General features: G+C 42.9%; 1 protein-coding gene across 4 annotated transcripts in view; it reads left to right on the top strand.

The window, feature by feature from the left end:
• pak1 (p21 protein (Cdc42/Rac)-activated kinase 1) overlaps positions 1–6,669 on the top strand; it is a 300,561-nt gene extending 293,892 nt beyond the window's left edge. For all 4 annotated transcript variants that reach the window (XM_073044260.1, XM_073044259.1, XM_073044258.1 and 1 more), the window contains 2 exons: positions 1,996–2,133; positions 5,388–6,669. In XM_073044260.1, the coding sequence (XP_072900361.1) occupies positions 1,996–2,133; positions 5,388–5,474 (225 nt within the window). In that variant the 3' untranslated portion in view covers positions 5,475–6,669. The remainder of the gene's footprint in view (positions 1–1,995; positions 2,134–5,387) is intronic.
• Positions 6,670–18,711: the final 12,042 nt, after the last annotated feature.

The following is an 18,711-nucleotide window of genomic DNA, read 5'->3' on the forward strand; positions in this document are numbered from 1 at the left end:
AATAGATTTGATACGTCTCCAACAAGCCTTAACAATTCTACAGGGGTTGTATTGAGAGCATCCTGAGCAGCTGCATCTCTGCCTGGTTCGGAAATTGCACCATCTCAGATCGCAAGACCCTGCAGCGGATAGTGAGGTCAGCTGAGAAGATCATCGGGGTCTCTCTTCCCGCCATCACAGACATTTACACTACACGCTGCATCCGCAAAGGAAACAGCATTATGAAGGACCCCGTGCACCCCTCATACAATCTCTTCTCCCTCCTGCCATCTGGGAAAAGGCTCCGAAGCATTCGGGCTCTCACGACCAGACTATGTAACAGTTTCTTCCCCCAAGCTATCAGACTCCTCAATACCCGAAGCCTGGACTGATACATTGCCCTACTGTCCTGTTTATTATTTATTGTAATGCCTGCACTGTTTTTGTGCACTTTATGCAGTCCAGTGTAGGCCTGTAGTCTAGCTTTCTGTGTTTTTTTTATTACATAGTTCAGTCTAGTTTTTTATACTGTGTCATGTAACACCATGGTCCTGAAAAACATCTCATTTTTACTGTGCACTGTACCAGCAGTTATGGTCAAAATTACAATAAAAGTTGACTTGACTTGACTTGAATTGTATCCCATCCCAACCAGAACCCTAATGTTCATCCCTGACATCTTTGAGATTGGTAGGGATCTAATTTCTTTCCCAGAGATAATAGTTTTGCCTCCCAAGTCAACGTATTAAAGACTGGAGCTCCGCTACAAATCTGGGATAATGATAGTGACATGGAGTACTACAGAATAGGAACAGTCCCTTTGACCCACCTATCTCTTGGCAAACTAGAGTGACCTAAGGCTTTTATCTTTTGAACGAAGGAGGATGAGAGATGACTTGATCGATGTGTACAGGATGATAAGAGGCATAGATCGAGTGGATAATCAGAGACTTATTCCCAGAGCAGAAATGCTAATATGAGGGGGCATAATTTTAATGTGATTAGAGGAAAGTATGGGTGAATGTCAGAGGTAAGTTTTTTTTTTACAGAGTTAGGTAGATGGAGCATGCTGCCAAGGGTGGCGGTAGAAACAGATACATTAGGGAGGTTTAAGCGACTGTTAGACAGATGGATGATAGAAAAATGGAGGGATATGTTGGGAGGAAAGGATTAGATTGCTCTTGGAGTACATTAAAAGATTGGCAAAACATCATGGGCCAGAGGGCCTATATTCTTCTGTACTGTTCTGGGTCCTATATAAGAATATATCTAACTCTGCCTTAAAAGACTTTGTTTCCACCATCCTTTGAGGAAGAGTTCTAAGGATTTGTGACCTTCTACCTTAAGTGCATCCTCGCTTTACAAATAGTGACAGCTGGTTACAGATTATTCCACAAGAGGAAATGTTTTCTCCATGTGCACACCTCAGGATCCTGTATATCTCAATCATATCACCTGTCATCCAGTGAGTGGATGCAAGTCTAGCCTGTCCAGTAGCTTCCTGGAAGACAACCCACTCATTCGCAGTATTAGACTATTAAACCAGCTTTGAGCTGCTTCCAGTGAGGAAACCAATGCTCCATATAAATACTCGAGATCTTTTGCCAGAGGGTGGTGAATCTGTGGAATTGTGGAATTCATTGCCCCAGGTGGCTGTGGAGGCCAAGTCATTGGGTATGTTTAAGGTGGAGGTTGATAGGTTCTTGATTAGTTAAGGCATCAAAGGTTACGGGGTGAAGGCAGGAGAATGGGGTTGAGAGGGATAGTAAATCAGCCACAATGCAATAGCAGAGCAGACTAAAGGGCTGAATGGCCTTATTCTCCTCCTATGTCTTATGACTTAACATGTATGTACTTTGATAATAAGTTTTACTTTGAAAAGTTTTGTAAGTACAAAAGCAAACAGCAATTTCTCAGTTAAGATCTGATCAAAAACTTCCATGAACTCAATGTTTTTGTTCTTTTACTGGTGGGCATCTACCCAATTAACTTTTTTTTGGAATCTTATTTTTCTAGGCATTGTATTTAATAGCAACGAACGGCACTCCGGAGTTACAGAATCCTGAAAAGCTGTCGTCTATATTTAGGGACTTCCTTAATCGCTGCCTCGAGATGGATGTGGAGAAGAGAGGGTCTGCCAAGGAGCTGCTCCAGGTTAGATGAGTCAACATGTTTTAATATAGGTGCCCAAAATTAATTAGTCACCTCTCAGAAACAATTCCTTCTCATTAAAAACCAGAGAGCAAAGGCACAAGTATTTTAGTATTAAAATGTTAGTATTGAGTGCTGGAGTTGGGATGTTATGTTGAAGTTCTATAAGACATTGGTGAGGCTAAATTTGCAGTATTGTGTGCCGTTCTGGTCACCTACCTACAGGAACGATTATCAATAAGATTGAAAGAGTACAGAGGAAATTTACAAGGATGTTCCCAAAATATGAGGACCTAATTTATAGGGAAAGGTTGAATAGGTTAGGACTTTAACCCCTGGAGAGTAGGAAGAATGAGGGGGGATTTGGTAGAGGTACACAAAATTATGAGGGGTATAGGTAGGTTGAATGCAAGCAGGCTTTTTCCACTAAGTCTGGATGAGACTAGAACTAGAGGTCATAGGTTAAAGGTGAACTATTTATGGGGAACTTCCTCATTCAGAGGGTGGTGATAGTGTGGGACGAGCTGCCAGCAGGAGTGGTGGATGCTGGTTCCATTTCAACATTTAAGAGAAGTTCGGATAAGTACGCGGACAGGAGGGGTATGGAGGGCTGTGGTCCGGGTGCAGGTCGATGGGACTAGGCAGGAAAACAGTTCAGCATGAACTAGATGGGCTGAAGGGAATGCTTCTGCACTGTAGCACTGTGGCTCTATAATTCGACAAAAGAACCTTGAGAAAGATATGGTTAATGAAATATTTATTTCTACAAAGAGTTCTGATTTAGTATGTACTGTGAGAAGGGACATTGGAAACTGATTCTGTAGTGACTTTCAGAAGTTAATTATTTATACCCTTGAAGGAAATAATTATGGGCCTGTGGGGAAGAAGAGCAAACTGGACTAATTGGCTGGAAATTTCAAAGTCAGGAATGATGCAATAGCATGAATTGGAACATGGAGAGGACAGAGTCTTCGAAATAGAAAATGCTAAAATTTCTATCTATTTATAGAACATAGAACAGTACAGAACAAGAACAGGGCCTTTAGGCCATGATGACTTGACAGAGGTGCATAAGATAATAAGAGGCATAGCCAGAGGTATGTTTTTTACACAGAAACCGGTAGGTGTGTGGAATGCCCTGTCAGGGACGGTGGTAGAGGTAGATACATTAATGAAACAAAAATAAAGGGCTGTTTGAGTGAAAAGGGTTAGGTCAGTCTTCGATTATGTTAAAATGTCGGCACAACTTCATGGACCAAAGGGCCCGTATTGTTCTATGATTGTGTCAACTATTATGCCAAGTTAAACTAAACTGCTTCTGCTTGCACATGATGCATAGTCCTTCATTCCTTTCATCTAAATGCCACTATCATATCTACTTCTATCACTGTCCCTAGCATCCACCACTTTTGTATAAAAACAAAAATACTTGCCCACACATCTTCATTAAACTTCCTCTTCTCATCTCGCTTTTACAAAAGACCTACATTAGTAACCTGTTCTCGCATTGCAAAGAGGATTTTTGCCTTTACGAAAATTTTTCCCATATAAGTTAATGGTTCTTTGCTTTACGCCATTTCAGCTTAAGAAAGGTTTCACAGGAACGCTCTACCTTTGTAATAATTCTTCCATTGATTCTTTGTTGTGCTAATATTGTTTAAGTTGGCAAAATTCTCACTATTAGGCAGGTGGTTTGGAAACAGGCCAACTTTAGAGAACTTGCAATTGATCCTGGCCGACACTCCCAGTGCAATGTTCAGAGGTGGGGGAGGTTGTGTTGCTGGAGAAGTAATGCACAACAACAAGACATTAAAACAAGGCCACATTTGCATGTTCCAAAACATTCTTAATGTTCGAAGAAAAACAGTTCACCCCAATGTTCTGGCCAGTACTTGTACTTAAGAAAGAAAATACATACAAATTATCTGCTCTGCCCTTTCACTTGCAGTTCATGAGATCTATTCCTGTGAAAGTTAGTTCATCCTTTCATAAATTTTATTTTGGCGATCAGGCGATTAGCTGCCCAACCATTAATGACCTGGAGAAAGTGGTTGAATCTGGAGAAGGTGATGTGACCAGTCTTGAAGCAGTATATGAACGTCTGGAGAAGGAGGTGGCGATACATATTCTTGAATTGCTGCAGTTCTTCTGGAGAAGGTAGTGGTGATGCATCTTGTTGCATCACTATGGGTCCTTCTAGAGAAGGTGATGGTGATGCGTCATCTTGGATCGCAACGTCTTCTGAAAAAGGCTTTAGTGGTCCATCTATTTGCACCATTGCTTATCCATCTGGTGAAGATGCTTACTATGTAGTTGGACAGACATTTGCCAAGATTTGGTCCTGGTGATGTGTGAAGGGCTGGTGGTGTCTTTCCAAGACAGGATGGTGCACCACCCCTTGCTTGCCCTTCCCATCCCAAACAATGGGGGTCAGGCCACACCTTTGAGAAGAGAAACTGACATGATTTTTCAGGGTCTGACAAAAAAATCCTGGTTTCAAGCATTTTATCTTTTTATTTTAAAGTTTGTATTTAATAAGATGGCTTTTATTTTATAAAGACAGTATTCTCATTACTCCCATTGGAAAGGCAGTAGAGGAGTCTGAAGACCTACGCTCAATTATTCAGAAACATCTTCCTCCCCTCCACCATCAAATATCTTAAATGGTGCATGAACTCTGCCTTGTTATTTCTTCTTCAGCACCACTTACAAAAAATATATAGTAATTTTGTTTTGCACTGTACTGCTGCCATTAAACAGCAAATGTTACTTAATTTTAGTCAGTGATGATAAATCTGATTCTGATTTTAGATTTCCAGCATTCTGATCTTATCTGTATGAACAAGACAAGCTTGTCACTCTCTCTTGCTACATGTGCCAATAATACACCAACACCAAGATGAAGTGGCAGTGTGTACCGATCACACAGATCAAATCATTGAGAAGCATTGAAGGAGAACAAGATGAAACAATAACAGAAATCAGAATAAAGTGTAGTGGCTACATAAAGTGTGGTGCAGGTAAATGATAAAGTGCAAGATCATAACAAGATAGATTGTGACAGCAAGAATCCGCCTAATCGTATAAGAGTTTCAATCAAGAGTCTAGTAGTCCAGTAATGTGTTTTTAAAAAAAAACAAACAAACCCAGGATACCTGCACCTTTACTATTGATTAAAGCATATTCTTAGCACCCGAGCTGTTGGAAAATTGTTGTTAATTAATTTTCATTTCTCTTTTTTCCTCATGTGGGAACAGCACCAGTTCCTGAAGGTGGCAAAGCCGTTATCCAGCCTGACTCCCCTGATCCTGGCCGCCAAGGACGCTGCCAAGAATAACCGTTAACCCGGCGGTGACGTCCAAACTCTGCTCTCCCTCTGCAAGTGATCCATTCCTGGTCCTCGTGATGCAACCACTCCTGACTCAGAGCCCCCTGAGCTTCCGTTTCACAGCCAAGTCACAGGGAAGTGGGGGGGGGCTGCATTTCCATTGTGCGGTGTGACAGTTAATGCATTTTGGAGGGGGGGTGTGGGGGACTTCTTCCCTTAAACTGCAGTGGGTGTAATTACTTCTTCAAAGTACTCATCAGTGGTACAACGTGGTCATGGCACTGTGGAACTGCAGCCTGGGACGGAGAATAAAATCAGGGGTTGGGACCTTTGCCAGATTTGGTAATAGCAGGGAGAGGATCTTGTGTCCACTAAACAATAATATCCTTTTCAAACCCAGCCATGACACACTGGCAGGGTTTTCTTCTCGTACTCCAAAGCAGTGTTTCTTGATTTGGATTGACAGGCAAGTGCTTTCAGTTTTTTAAATTCCTTTTCTCTCCCAGTGTTCATAAATATGTTTTCTTTTTCTTTTGTATCTCTTTTTCCATCAGTCACTTTGACTGATGCCGTGATCATGCTGTTCACCCCGACCTTTGCCTTCAGCTCGGGGCTGTTCTCAAATCACTGAATGTATCGACAGGCTGTTTATTGATTATGTACATGGTGTAGTGATTGAGACTGTAGAAATCAGTTTTAATACACACAGTGCGGCCTGCAATGTAGATTATTTTTGTGAGTGTCCCCATCCCATCAGATGTTTGTTAGTTTTCCAGACATCACTGCCCAGGGCGACTGGTGCAATGTCCTTTGCCTTGGGTAACTTAACATGCTGCTAAATTTTGAGAATGTCTATAGTGTACAAAACTATGGAATTTTAAAAACTATGGGGTTAAAAAAAAATAAAAAGGGTGTGTTATAATACTTCTGCAATCGTTTATACATCTTTGGGAGGAATGAACTGGACAAAGTGACTGGCATTTTTGAGGATTGGCATTGCTCTTAATGGATGCCAGGGTGACTCACAACCGAGATTTTTCGAATGTTTCTTTCACTGTTTCGTCCTGAAGCAACAGAGGTACGGAAAGCCAGTGTGACTGAAGAACTGGCTTTCCTCGTCTGGGTTTGTCGCCCGCTGTCCCAGTTGTAATATCTTAGTTTTAAAAAGAAATGTAGCAATAAATAAAAGGAAAAGGCAGTGAAGATTATAATTTGTGTCATTTGCTGCTTTCTGCATTCACTTTTTTATTTTTTTACCCCAAATTTTAAACCATTGTTGATGTTATCCTTTCACTTCTTAGATCATAAGGCATACGAGTAGAATTAGGCCATTCAGCCCATCGAATCTGCTCTGCCTTTCCATCGTGGCCGATTTATTATCCTCAACCCCATTCTCCTGCCTTCTCCCCGTAACCTTTGACGTCCTTACTAATCAAGAACTTATTAAACTCCACTTTAAATATACCCAATGATTTGATCTCCACAGCCATCTGTGCAAAGAGTTCCACAGAATCACTACCGTCTGGTGAAAGAAATTCCTCCTCACCTGTATTGCCAAAGGTTCTGATCTTTTGAGCCTGGACTCCTCACTTAATGGTATTGGTCTAGGGCATAAAAAAAAAGTTTGGGAACCCCTGTTACATACACCCAGTGGCCACTTTACTAGGTACGGGAATGGAATCCGGTGTGATCTGCTGTTGTCCACTTCCAAGGTTTAACCTGCTGTGCATTCAGAGATGCTCTTCTACACACCCTGTTGTAACACGTAGTTATTTGAGTCACTGTCACCTTCCTGTCAGCTTGAACCAGTCTGGCCACTCTCCTCTGACCTCTGTCATTAACAAGGTGTTTTCACCCACAGAACTACCACTCACTGGATTTTTTTAAAATTGTTGTTTTGTACCATTCTCTGTAAACTCTAGAAACTCTTGTATGTGAAAATCCCAGGAAATCAGCTGCTTTTGAGATACTCAAACCACCCCATCTGGCACCAACAATCATTCCACAGTCATTGTCACTTAGATCACATTTCTTCCCCATTTTGATGTTTGGTCTGAACAACAAATTAACCCCCTGACCATGCCTGCGTGCTTTTATGCATTGAGTTGCTGCCACATGATTGGCTGATTAGATATTTGCATCCAGGAGCAGGTATACAGGTATACCTAATGAAATGGCCACTGCATGTAATTCTGTCACTAAGCCAAACATAGTTATTAAGTCTTTTACTCTGCTGATTTGGGATGGAGTCTGACTAAAGGGTATGGACGTGGCCTGAATCATTCCAAGCAATGACTTGCCAATTTGGGACTTTGTGGGGGGGAAGCATCATCTCTTCCCTCTGAGGATTCTAAAAATATGTTGTTACTTTTTAAAGCCAAGCAGTAGCTTCCATTAAGCAGAAACGGATGCGTGGGAAGAGGGAGGTGATAGGTGAAGTTGAAGTTTAGAACAAAACATCTGTTTCGAGATACAGCGCGGTAACAGGCCAACGAGCCCATGTCACCCAATTACACCCATGTGACTAATTAACCTGCTAACACGGTATATCTTTGGACTGTGGGAGGAAACCGGAGCACCAGGAGCAAACCCACACAGTTACAGGGAGAACATAACCACAATGCAACCATGCTGCCCAGGTACATAACGGCATGCAAGAATGCAGGGTGAAATTCTGCAGTTATGTGGGTTTCTTTTTATATGCATTCTGTTAAATAAAGTTGAATTTCAATTTGATGTGATAAATATGTTGACACGCATAGCTGTAGCCTCGGTCTCCAAGGGATTAGTTAATGAGTCTTCCTCAAATATTAGTCATACTAATGTGAGCTTGCCACGAATCACAAATCAAAGGGCTGATGCATGAAATATTCATCCCTTTTGCAAACAAATTGATCCTTTGCCTTCCTCCATGCAGGGTTAAAGGGCAAAACCTTCTCTTTCTGAATTTCCTGAGCCCTCCTCTACACATTTCCTTGAAAACCAACAAGTTATAGATACTGAAAATTGGAAGCACACACACACACACACACACACACCCCACCACCACCACCACCCCCCCTTCCCCCCCCCCCCCCCAAGGAACTCAGCAGGTCAGGCAGCATCTATGGAAATAAGACTTTAAGACATAAGAGCAGAATTAGGCCATTCAGCCCATCAGTCCATTCCACCATTTCATCATGGCTGATCCCATTCAACCCCATACGCCTGCTCTCACCATATCCCTTGAAGCTCCAACCAATCAGAAATCTATCGAGAAGCCTCTTCTTTAAATACATCTATGGACATGGACACCACCGCAGCATTCCATAGATTGACTACACTTTAGCTAAAAAAAACATCTCCTTACTTCTGTTCTAAAAGTTTGCCCCTCAGTTTTGAGGTTCTGCCCTCTAGTTCTGGATACCCCAATCAGAGGAAACATCCCCCACCCCCCCATATCCACCTTATCTAGTCCTTTCAAAACTGAGGGGCAAACTTAAGTTTGCCTGATTTGGAGACTAGTGATAAAAATAAGCCAAAGTCAGCATGGTTTTTATAAAGGGAAATCTTGCCTGACAAATCAGTTAGAATTCTTCGAGGAAGTAACAAGCAGGGTCTTCAGTCTTCAGTAGGTTTCAATGAGATTCCCCACGCATTCTTCTAAATTCCAGTGCGTACAGGCCCAAAGCTGCCAAATGCTCCTCATATGTTAACCCCTTCATTCCCAGACATCCTCGTGAACCTTCTCTGGACTCTCTCCAATGACGATACATCCACTCTAGGATGAGGAATCCAAAACTGTTGACAATACTCCAGGGCCTGACTAGTGTTTTAAAGCTTCAGCATTATCTCCTTGTTTTTATATCCTACTCCCCTTGAAATAAATGCCAACATTACATTTGCCTTCTTTACCACAGAATCAACTTGTGAATTAACCTTCCGGGAGTCTTCCACGAGGACTCCTGAGTCCCTTTCCACCACTGTTTGAATTTTTTCCCCATTTAGATAATAGTCTGCACCATTGTTCTTTTTACCAAAATGCATTAAACATTTCCCAACACTGTGTTTCCATTTTTTTTGCCCATTTTTCAATTTGTCCTGCTGCAATTGTATTGCTTCCACAGTACTACCTGCCCCTCCACCTATCTTTATATTATCCCCAAACTTTGCTACAAAGCCATCAATTCCACTTAAATCATTGACAAACAATGTGAAAAGTAGTGGTTCCTATACTGACTACTGAGGAACACCACTAGTCACTGGCAGACAACCAGAAAAAGCCCCTTTTATTCCCACTCACTCCCTCCTGCCCAATCTTTCCTGCAACAACATAGGAATTTATCTATAAGCAGCCTTACGTGAGGCACCTTATCAAATGCCTTATGAAAATCTAAGTAAATGACATCCACTGCCTCTCCTTTGTCCGCCCTGCTTGTTACTTCCTCGAATAATTCTAACTGATTTGTCAGGCAAGATCTTATTCTGGTTTCATCCCCCTTCCTTTCCAATCCTGATGAAAAGGCTCAGCCCAAAATGTCAGCTGTTTATTCATCTCCATAGATGTTGTCTCACATGCTGAGTTCCTCCAGCATTTTGAGTATGTTACTCTGGATTTCCAGCATCTGCAGAACCTCCTGTTCTTTTCCTCGCCTCACCTATCACCTGCTAGTTTGTACTTCTTTCCCCTCCCTCGCCACTTGAAACTGGCTGCTTCCCCTTTCCTTTCCAGTACCGATGAAGGGTCTCAACCCAAAACTTTCTCCACAGACACTGCCTGACCTGCTGAGTTCCTCCAGCATTTTGTGTGTTGCTCCGGGTTGCCAGCATCTGCAGAATCTCGTGTTTTTGGAAGTTCAAAATTGGTGCTGTTAAAAACAAATATGACATTTTCTATATATGTTTTCTTTGGCCATATGGCTTCTCTGCTAACTCAATATGTGCTGATTGCATTTCACTTCATCATCGAGAGAATTACTCTAACAGTGGGATGAAGCTGTTTTCTCGATTTATGTGGTGAGTAATACATAACAGAAGTTTACTGCCCACTCCTAGCTGCTGCTCTGAAGCTGATGAGAGAACATCTTCACAAATTTTTATTGACGCACCTTAGAAAGCATTCTTCCTGGAAACATCATGAACCCATGACCACAAGAAATTGCAGAGAAGATACAAAAGCCTGAAACACCTACCTCCAGGCTCAAGGACAATTTCTATCCTGTTGTTATAAGACTTATTAACTGGTTTCCTAATACAATAACGTGGATGCTAGACCTCACAATCTACCTCGTTATAATCTTGCACCTTACTGGCTTTGCACTCTCTCTGTAGCTGCTAACACTTTATTCTGCATTCTGCTATTACACACAATGTCAAACAATACAGCACAGGAACAATGTTGTATTAAAATAGTAATCAAATGGCTAAGTGGTCTGCCTACACAATGTCCATATCTCCGTTTTCCTCGTATTCACTCCCTTTCTAAACGTCTCCTCAAAGTCCCTAAAATTTGGTCATTCTGCGCCCTTCGTATGAAGTGGGTGATCATGGTCTTTCCATGACCAAGATTGTTCCTGGCAAATTTTTCTACAGAAGTGGTTTGCCATTGTCATCTTCTGGACAGTGTCTTTACAAAAACAAAGAAATACTCAAGTGGCAAAATAGTACAAAGCTAATGTAAAAAAGCAAGAGAGAGGGCATACTACAACGTCAAACTTAGTGGCAAGATAGAGGATTGGGAAGCTTCTAAAAACCTACAGAGAACAACTAAATGAGTCACTAGGAGGGAAAAGATGAAACATGATAGCAAGCCAGCGAACATTATCAATGTGGATAGTAAAAGCTTTTTCAAGTAAGTAAAAACTAAAAGAGAGATGAGAGTGGATACAGGGCTGTTAGAAAAAGAGGCCGGTGAAGAAATAATGGGAGACAAGGAGATGGCAGATGAACTAAATGGTTGTCAGCCATTTTGCATCAGTCTTCACTGTGGAAGACACTAGCAGTATGCCAGATGTTGAAGAGTGCCAGGGAAGAGAAGTGGGTGCTCAAGAGAGAGAAGGTGCTCAAACAGCTGAAAAGCCAAAGGGTATACAAGTCACCCGGACCAGATGAACTGCACCCTAGGGTTTTGAAAGGGGTAGCAATACAGATTGTGGAGGCATTAGTAATGATCTTTCAAAAATCATTGGACTCTGGCATGATGACTGGAAATTCCAAATGTCACTCCACTTTTTAAAGAAAGCAGGAAGGCAGTAGAAAGGAAATTATAGACCAGTTAGCCTGACCTCAGAGATTGCGAAGATGTTGGAGTCAATTGTTAAGGATAAGGCTATGGAATACTTGGTGAAACAGAACATGATAGGACAAAGTCAACATGGTTTCCTTAAGGGAAAATCTTTCCTGACAATCCTTTTGGAATTCTTTGAGGAGATTACAAGTAGAATAGATAAAGGGAATGCAGTGGATGTTGTATATTTGGACTTTCAACAGGCCTTAGACAAGGTGCCACACATGAAGCTGCTTACCAAGTTAAAAGTCCAAGATATTACAGGAAAGTTACTGGCACGGACAGCTTTTTATGCTGTATATCAATGAAATAGGAGGCTTTGTTGTCAAGTTTGCAGTTGATATGAAGATTGGTGGAGGGGCAGGTAGTGTTGAGGAAACAGGCTGCATAAGGATTTAGACACAAGGAGAATGGGCAAGAAAGTAGCAAATGAAATACAATGTTGGAAAATGCAGGGTCTTGCACTTTGGTAGAAGAAATAAATGTGCTGACTGCTTTCTAAATGGGAAGAAAATCCAAAAATCTGAGATGCAAAGGGACTTGGAGTCCTTGTATAGAACACCCTAAAGGTTAACTTGCATGTAGAGACAGTGGTAAGGAAGGCAAATACAATGTTAGCGTTCATTTCAAGAGATCTAGAATGAAAGAGCAAGGATGTGATGCTGAGGCTTTATAAGGCACTGGTGAGGCCTCACCTTGAGTATTGTGAACAGTTTTGGGCCCCTCATCTTAGAAAAGATGGCCTGGCATTAGAGAGGGTTTATACTCACTGGAATTTAGAAGATTGAGGGGATCTTATTGAAATGTATAAAATTCTAAAGGGATTGGACAGGCTAGATGCAGGAAGATTGTTTCCGATGTTGGGGAAGTCCAGAACGAGGGGTCACAGTTTAACGATAAAGGGGAAGCCTTTTAGGACCGAGATGAGGAAAAACTTCTTCACACAGAGAGTGGTGAATCTGTGGAATTCTCTGCCACAGGAAACAGTTGAGGCCGGTTCATTGGCTATATTTAAGAGGAAGTTAGATATGGCCCTTGTGGCTAAAGGGATCAGGGGGTATGGAGAGAAAGCAGGTACAGGGTTCTGAGTTGGATGATCAGCCATGATCATACCGAATGGCAGTGCAGGCTCAAAGGGCCGAATGGCCTACTCCTGCACCTATTTTCTATGTTTCTAGAGGAGGTTCACAAGGATGATTCTGGGAATGAAAGGGTTATTATTCGAGAAACGTTTGATAGCTCTGGGTCTGTACTTGCTGGAATTTAGAAAGTTGAGGGGGGAATTTCATTGAAACATTTCGAATGTTAAAAGGCCTAGGCAGAGTAGTTGCAGAAAGGACGTTTACCATGGTAGGGGAGTCTAGGATAAGAGGGCACAGCCTCAGGATAGAGGGGTGTCCATCTGAAAAAGCTGCAGAGAAATTTCTTTAGCTGGAGGGTGGTGAATTTGTGGAATTTATTACCGCAAACAGCTGTGGAGACCAGGTTGTTGGGTGTATTTAAGGCAAAGATTGATAGGCTCTTGATTGGACATGGCATCAAAGGTTACAGGGAGTGGAGCTGAGGAGGGAGGAAAGGGGCAGAGGGAGGGCAATTTACTGAAAATGGAAAATTCAGTCTTCAAGGAACAGATCCATCCAAATTCACACAGCCTTTCCATCACTTAGAGGTCAAGTCTCCACTCCTCACTCGAAACCCCAGCAATGTGGACGTGAGACAGAAGACATCCACAGCTGTCGGACTGCCCAATGTCAGAGCATGTCCGTGTGAGCGGAAACACGATAGCCAGTCAGTCTCTGCACTTCGAGTTCGAGCTGTGGGATCCTGTCATCGGCTACTGCAGTGGTCAATATTGAAGACTGGAGCCTAATGGCTGATTGGAACTCTGGAAGTCATGGCTCAGTTCCCAAAGCCTGGAGACCCAGAGACCTGTCCTGGTGTTGGAGGACTGTTCTTGTGTTCTTGTGTGGAAGGGAGGTTGAGACAGAGGAGAGGGCTTAGATAGATAGATAGATAGATAGATAGATACTTTATTCATCCCCATGGGGGAAATTCAACTTTTTTCCAATGTCCCATACACTTGTTGTAGCAAAACTAATTACATACAATACTTAACTCAGTAAAAAATATGATATGCATCTAAATCACTATCTCAAAAAGCATTAATAATAGCTTTTAAAAAGTTCTTAAGTCCTGGCGGTAGAATTGTAAAGCCTAATGGCATTGGGGAGTATTGACCTCTTCATCCTGTCTGAGGAGCATTGCATCGATAGTAACCTGTCGCTGAAACTGCTTCTCTGTCTCTGGATGGTGCTATGTAGAGGATGTTCAGAGTTTTCCATAATTGACCGTAGCCTACTCAGCGCCCTTCGCTCAGCTACCGATGTTAAACTCTCCAGTACTTTGCCCACAACAGAGCCCGCCTTCCTTACCAGCTTATTAAGACGTGAGGCGTCCCTCTTCTTAATGCTTCCTCCCCAACACGCCACCACAAAGAAGAGGGCGCTCTCCACAACTGACCTATAGAACATCTTCAGCATCTCACTACAGACATTGAATGACGCCAACCTTCTAAGGAAGTACAGTCGACTCTGTGCCTTCTTGCACAAGGCATCTGTGTTGGCAGTCCAGTCTAGCTTCTCGTCTAACTGTACTCCCAGATACTTGTAGGTCTTAACCTGCTCCACACATTCTCCATTAATGATCACTGGCTCCATATGAGGCCTAGATCTCCTAAAGTCCACCACCATCTCCTTGGTCTTGGTGATATTGAGACGCAGGTAGTTTGAGTTGCACCATATCACAAAGTCCTGTATCAGTTTCCTATACTCCTCCTCCTGTCCATTCCTGACACACCCCACTATGGCCGTGTCATCAGCGAACTTCTGCACATGGCAGGACTCCGAGTTATATTGGAAGTCTGATGTGTACAGGGTGAACAGAACCGGAGAGAGTACGGTTCCCTGCGGCGCCCCTGTGCTGCTGACCACCGTGTCAGACCTACAGTCTCCCAACTGCACATACTGAGGTCTATCTGTCAAGTAGTCCACTATCCAATCCACCATGTGAGAGTCTACTCCCATCTCCGTTAGTTTGTGCCTTAAGATCTTGGGCTGGATGGTGTTAAAGGCACTAGAGAAGTCAAGGAATGTAATCCTCACAGCACAACTGACCCCATCTAGGCGAGAGAGTGATTTGTGCAGCAAATACGTGATAGCATCCTCCACTCCCACCTTCTCCTTATACGCAAACTGAAGAGGATCCTGGGCGTGCCTGGTTTGTGGCCTCAGATTCTGTATTATCAGCCACTCCATGGTCTTCATCACGTGCGACGTTTTTGTCGTGTTGTTTTTGTTCTGTTGCTTGTTGAGTTCTATTTTGTTCTGTTCTGTGTTGTTCTGCCAAATATTGTGGACACATTATATTGGTGCTGAAATGTGTGGCAATACCTGCAGGCTGCCTCCAGCACATCCTTGTTAACGCAAATGGCACATTTCACTGTATCTTTCCATGTATCTGTGATAAATAAATCTGAATCTGAATCTTCCATTGATCTTCAGTTTTCTACCTCTAAGCCAGTTTGGGATCATTAGCATCCCATGGATTTTCAATTCTTCTCTTAAACCCATCATCTGGGGCTTTCATCAAAGGCTCGATAAAGTCGATATGAATTACATCACGTGGACCAACAACAACATCCTCATTGCTACCTCCTCAAAGTTAGACCATCCAGCTTTATCCAATATAGGCTTTTCATAACCAGCTCATGCTAATTTCCATTCTAAAGCTCTACCTCATCATTAATCCTATGAACTATCTCACTCACCCACGTTAGGCTTCTAAAGATTAGCTTTATTTGTCACATGTGCATAAAAACAAAAGCGCCACTTATGTCAAACCACCCAGGCCCTTCTCTTTTCTTGCTGCTGCCATCAGGTAGAAGGTACAAGAACCCTAGGACTCAGACCACCAGGTTCAAGAACAGTTACTACCCCTCAACCATCAGACTCTTGAACAAAAGGGGATAACTACACTCATTTGTCCATCCATTGAGATGTTCCCACAACCAATGATCTCACTTCAAGGTCTCTATCTCATTATCTCATGAGAGGACTCAGCCTTACCACCAAGCTGAAGGTCTACCGAGCAGTGGTTCTCACCCCCCTCCTCTATGCCAGCGAGACCTGGACTGTCAACAGCAGACACACTAAACAGCTCAACCACTTCCACTTGAGCTGCCTCCACAGACTTCTCCACGTATGATGACAGGACAAAGTCCCAGACACGGAGGTGCTGGAGCGGGCTAGCACCCACAGCGTCTACACCGTCCTACAGAAAGCCCAAGCCAGATGGGCTGGCCATGTCATCAGGATGTCTGACAGTCGACTACCAAAACAGCTGCTGTATGGAGAGCTGAGCCAGGGCAAGCGCTCAGTTGGAGGGCAGAAGAAACGTTTCAAAGACTGCCACAAAGTGTCCCTCAAAGACCTCAACCTCAATCCCAGTAGCTGGGAATCGTTTGCTCTGGACCACCCAACCTGGTGGAGCAGGACCACTAAAGGAGCGTATGCAGCAGAAATCAGACGCACCGCAGAGGCTCAGAGAAAACACGCCGCACGCAAGGCTTGAGCTACCTCCACTTCCACTGCAGCACCTACCCTCATGTGTCCCACATGTGGGCGAGCTTTCAGGGCCCGGATTGGCCTCACCAGTCCCCTCCGGACCCACAGTCACAAACCCTCCACCTGACAGAAGTTGTGGTCGTCTTCGACTCCAAAGGACGAACAACAACAAACAACAATCTCATGCCCATGTTATTTATTACTATTTATTTATATTTGCATTCAGACAGTTTGTTGTCTTCTGTACTCTGGTTGATCTTTCACTGATCCTGTTATAGCTACTGTTCTATAGATTTGCTGAGTATGCCTGCAGGTTGTATATGGTGACATCTATGTACTTTGATAATAAAATTTACTTTGAGCTTTGAACAACCAACACAGTCCAAGGATGTGCTGGGAGCAGCACGCAAGTATCGCCATGTTTCCAGCGCCAACACGGCATGCCCACGACTTACTAACATTAACCTGCATGCCTTTGGAACTTGGGAGGAGACTGGAGCACTTGGAGGAAACCACGTCGTCACAGGAAGAAAGTGCAATGCCTTATAAATCTTCAGCATTACATCCTTGTTTTTCTGTTCCAATCTTCTTGAAATGAATGCTAATCCAAATTTTATTCCTCCATCAGGCAGGAGGTACAGGAACCTGAAGACCCACATCACCAGGCTCAACTACAGCTTCTTCCCCACTGCTACCAGGTAATTGAACCAACTTGAAAAACCCTAACTCTACCTCTGACTATATTTTTCCTGTAGATTTGCATTTATGTTGTTATATAGTGTAGAGGTTAGCATAACACTATAACCTTGAACTTCAGGACCTTAAAGACCTACATCTCTAGTTTCAGCAACAGCATCTTCTCACCACCATCAGGTTCTTAAAACAACCTAAAATAACCCAACCACTATCTCTGACTACATTTTTTTTTAGCTTACAGTAATGTCATTTTATTTCTTTGAGAACAGAGAACATTACAGCACAGTACAGGCCATTCAGCCCATAATATTGTGCTGACTGTTTAACCTACTCTAAGATCAATCTAACCCGTTTTTCTATCATCCCATGCAAGCAGTTTCAAACTCCCGGGAGTGCACATCACACACAACCTCTCAAGTTGCAGAACACATTCTACACAATCAAGGAAGCTCACCGAGACTTTCTGAGGAGGCTGAAGGGAAATGGTCTATGTACCTCAATATTCAGGACCTTCTCCAGATACGCAGTAGGCAGCTCCCTAACATGCTTCATGTGGTGGACAGGAAAGCTCTGCAATGGGTAGTCACACCTGCCCAGCACATCGCCAGCACCAGCCTGCACGCTATCAAGAAAGGTGCTGGAGACAGGCCAGCAACATCATGAAGGAGCACCCCCACCCTGCTAATGGACTGTTTGTCCCACTCCCATCAGGGAGGAGGCTATGTGGTATCCACACCAGGACCACCAGACTCAAAAACAGTTACTTTCCCAAAGCAGTAAGGCTGATCAACACCTCCACCCACCAACCCACCCTTACACACACACACACACACACACATACTCCTCCTCTCTCTCTCTCTCCCTCTCTCTCTCTCTCTCTCTCTCTCTCTCTCTCTCTCTCTCTCTCTCTCTCTCTCTCTCTCTCTCTTTTTCTTCCCCCTCCCCCCACCCATTTCCTTTCCTTTCCTGTCAGGGCCACTGTAGGTTCAGATTCTCCTGTGCCTTAGTGTCTCTTTATGGACATACAATCAATATATGCTGTTTTATGTATTTATATTGATTGTGAGTTTTATTATTGTATTCTTCATCTTATTGTGATGTTTTTTGAACTGCATCTGATCCTGAGTAACAATTATTTAATTCAACTCTATACTGGAGTGACATTAAACAATCTTGAATCCAGACTTCTGAGTTTCTTAAATGTCCCTAATGTTTCTGCCTCTACCACCAAGCTCGGGGTAGATTACAGTATTATAATAGATTTTAATGTGTTTTGTGTAAGTTATGTGTAGTTTAAGAATATGTTAAATTGCGTTTGCTCTTTTCTTGTAATGTAATGTGTTGTTACCAAAAGCTAAATCTTATAGTGTTTACATATGCCCTGGTGGTAGAGGCAAATACTTTAGAGGCTTTTAAGAGATGCTTGGATAGTCAGAGGAATGTAAGGAAGGCAGAGGGATATAAACATGGTGTAGGTAAGAGGGATTAGTGTTTGGGTGTTTTTGATTTGCTTATTAGCTGGTTCGGCACAATATTGTGGGCCGAATGGCCCGTACTTTACTATGTTCTGTGTACCCTGGGTACATGTGTCAATGGCAATGAAGTTGAAGTTGAGTTTAAACTTGAGCTTAAACACCCTGGTTTTCAGCACTCTCCCCAGATTTTACCTG

Source organism: Hemitrygon akajei, chromosome 4 (assembly GCF_048418815.1).
Source record: "Hemitrygon akajei chromosome 4, sHemAka1.3, whole genome shotgun sequence".
In the NCBI taxonomy this organism is placed as follows: Eukaryota; Metazoa; Chordata; class Chondrichthyes; order Myliobatiformes; family Dasyatidae; genus Hemitrygon; species Hemitrygon akajei.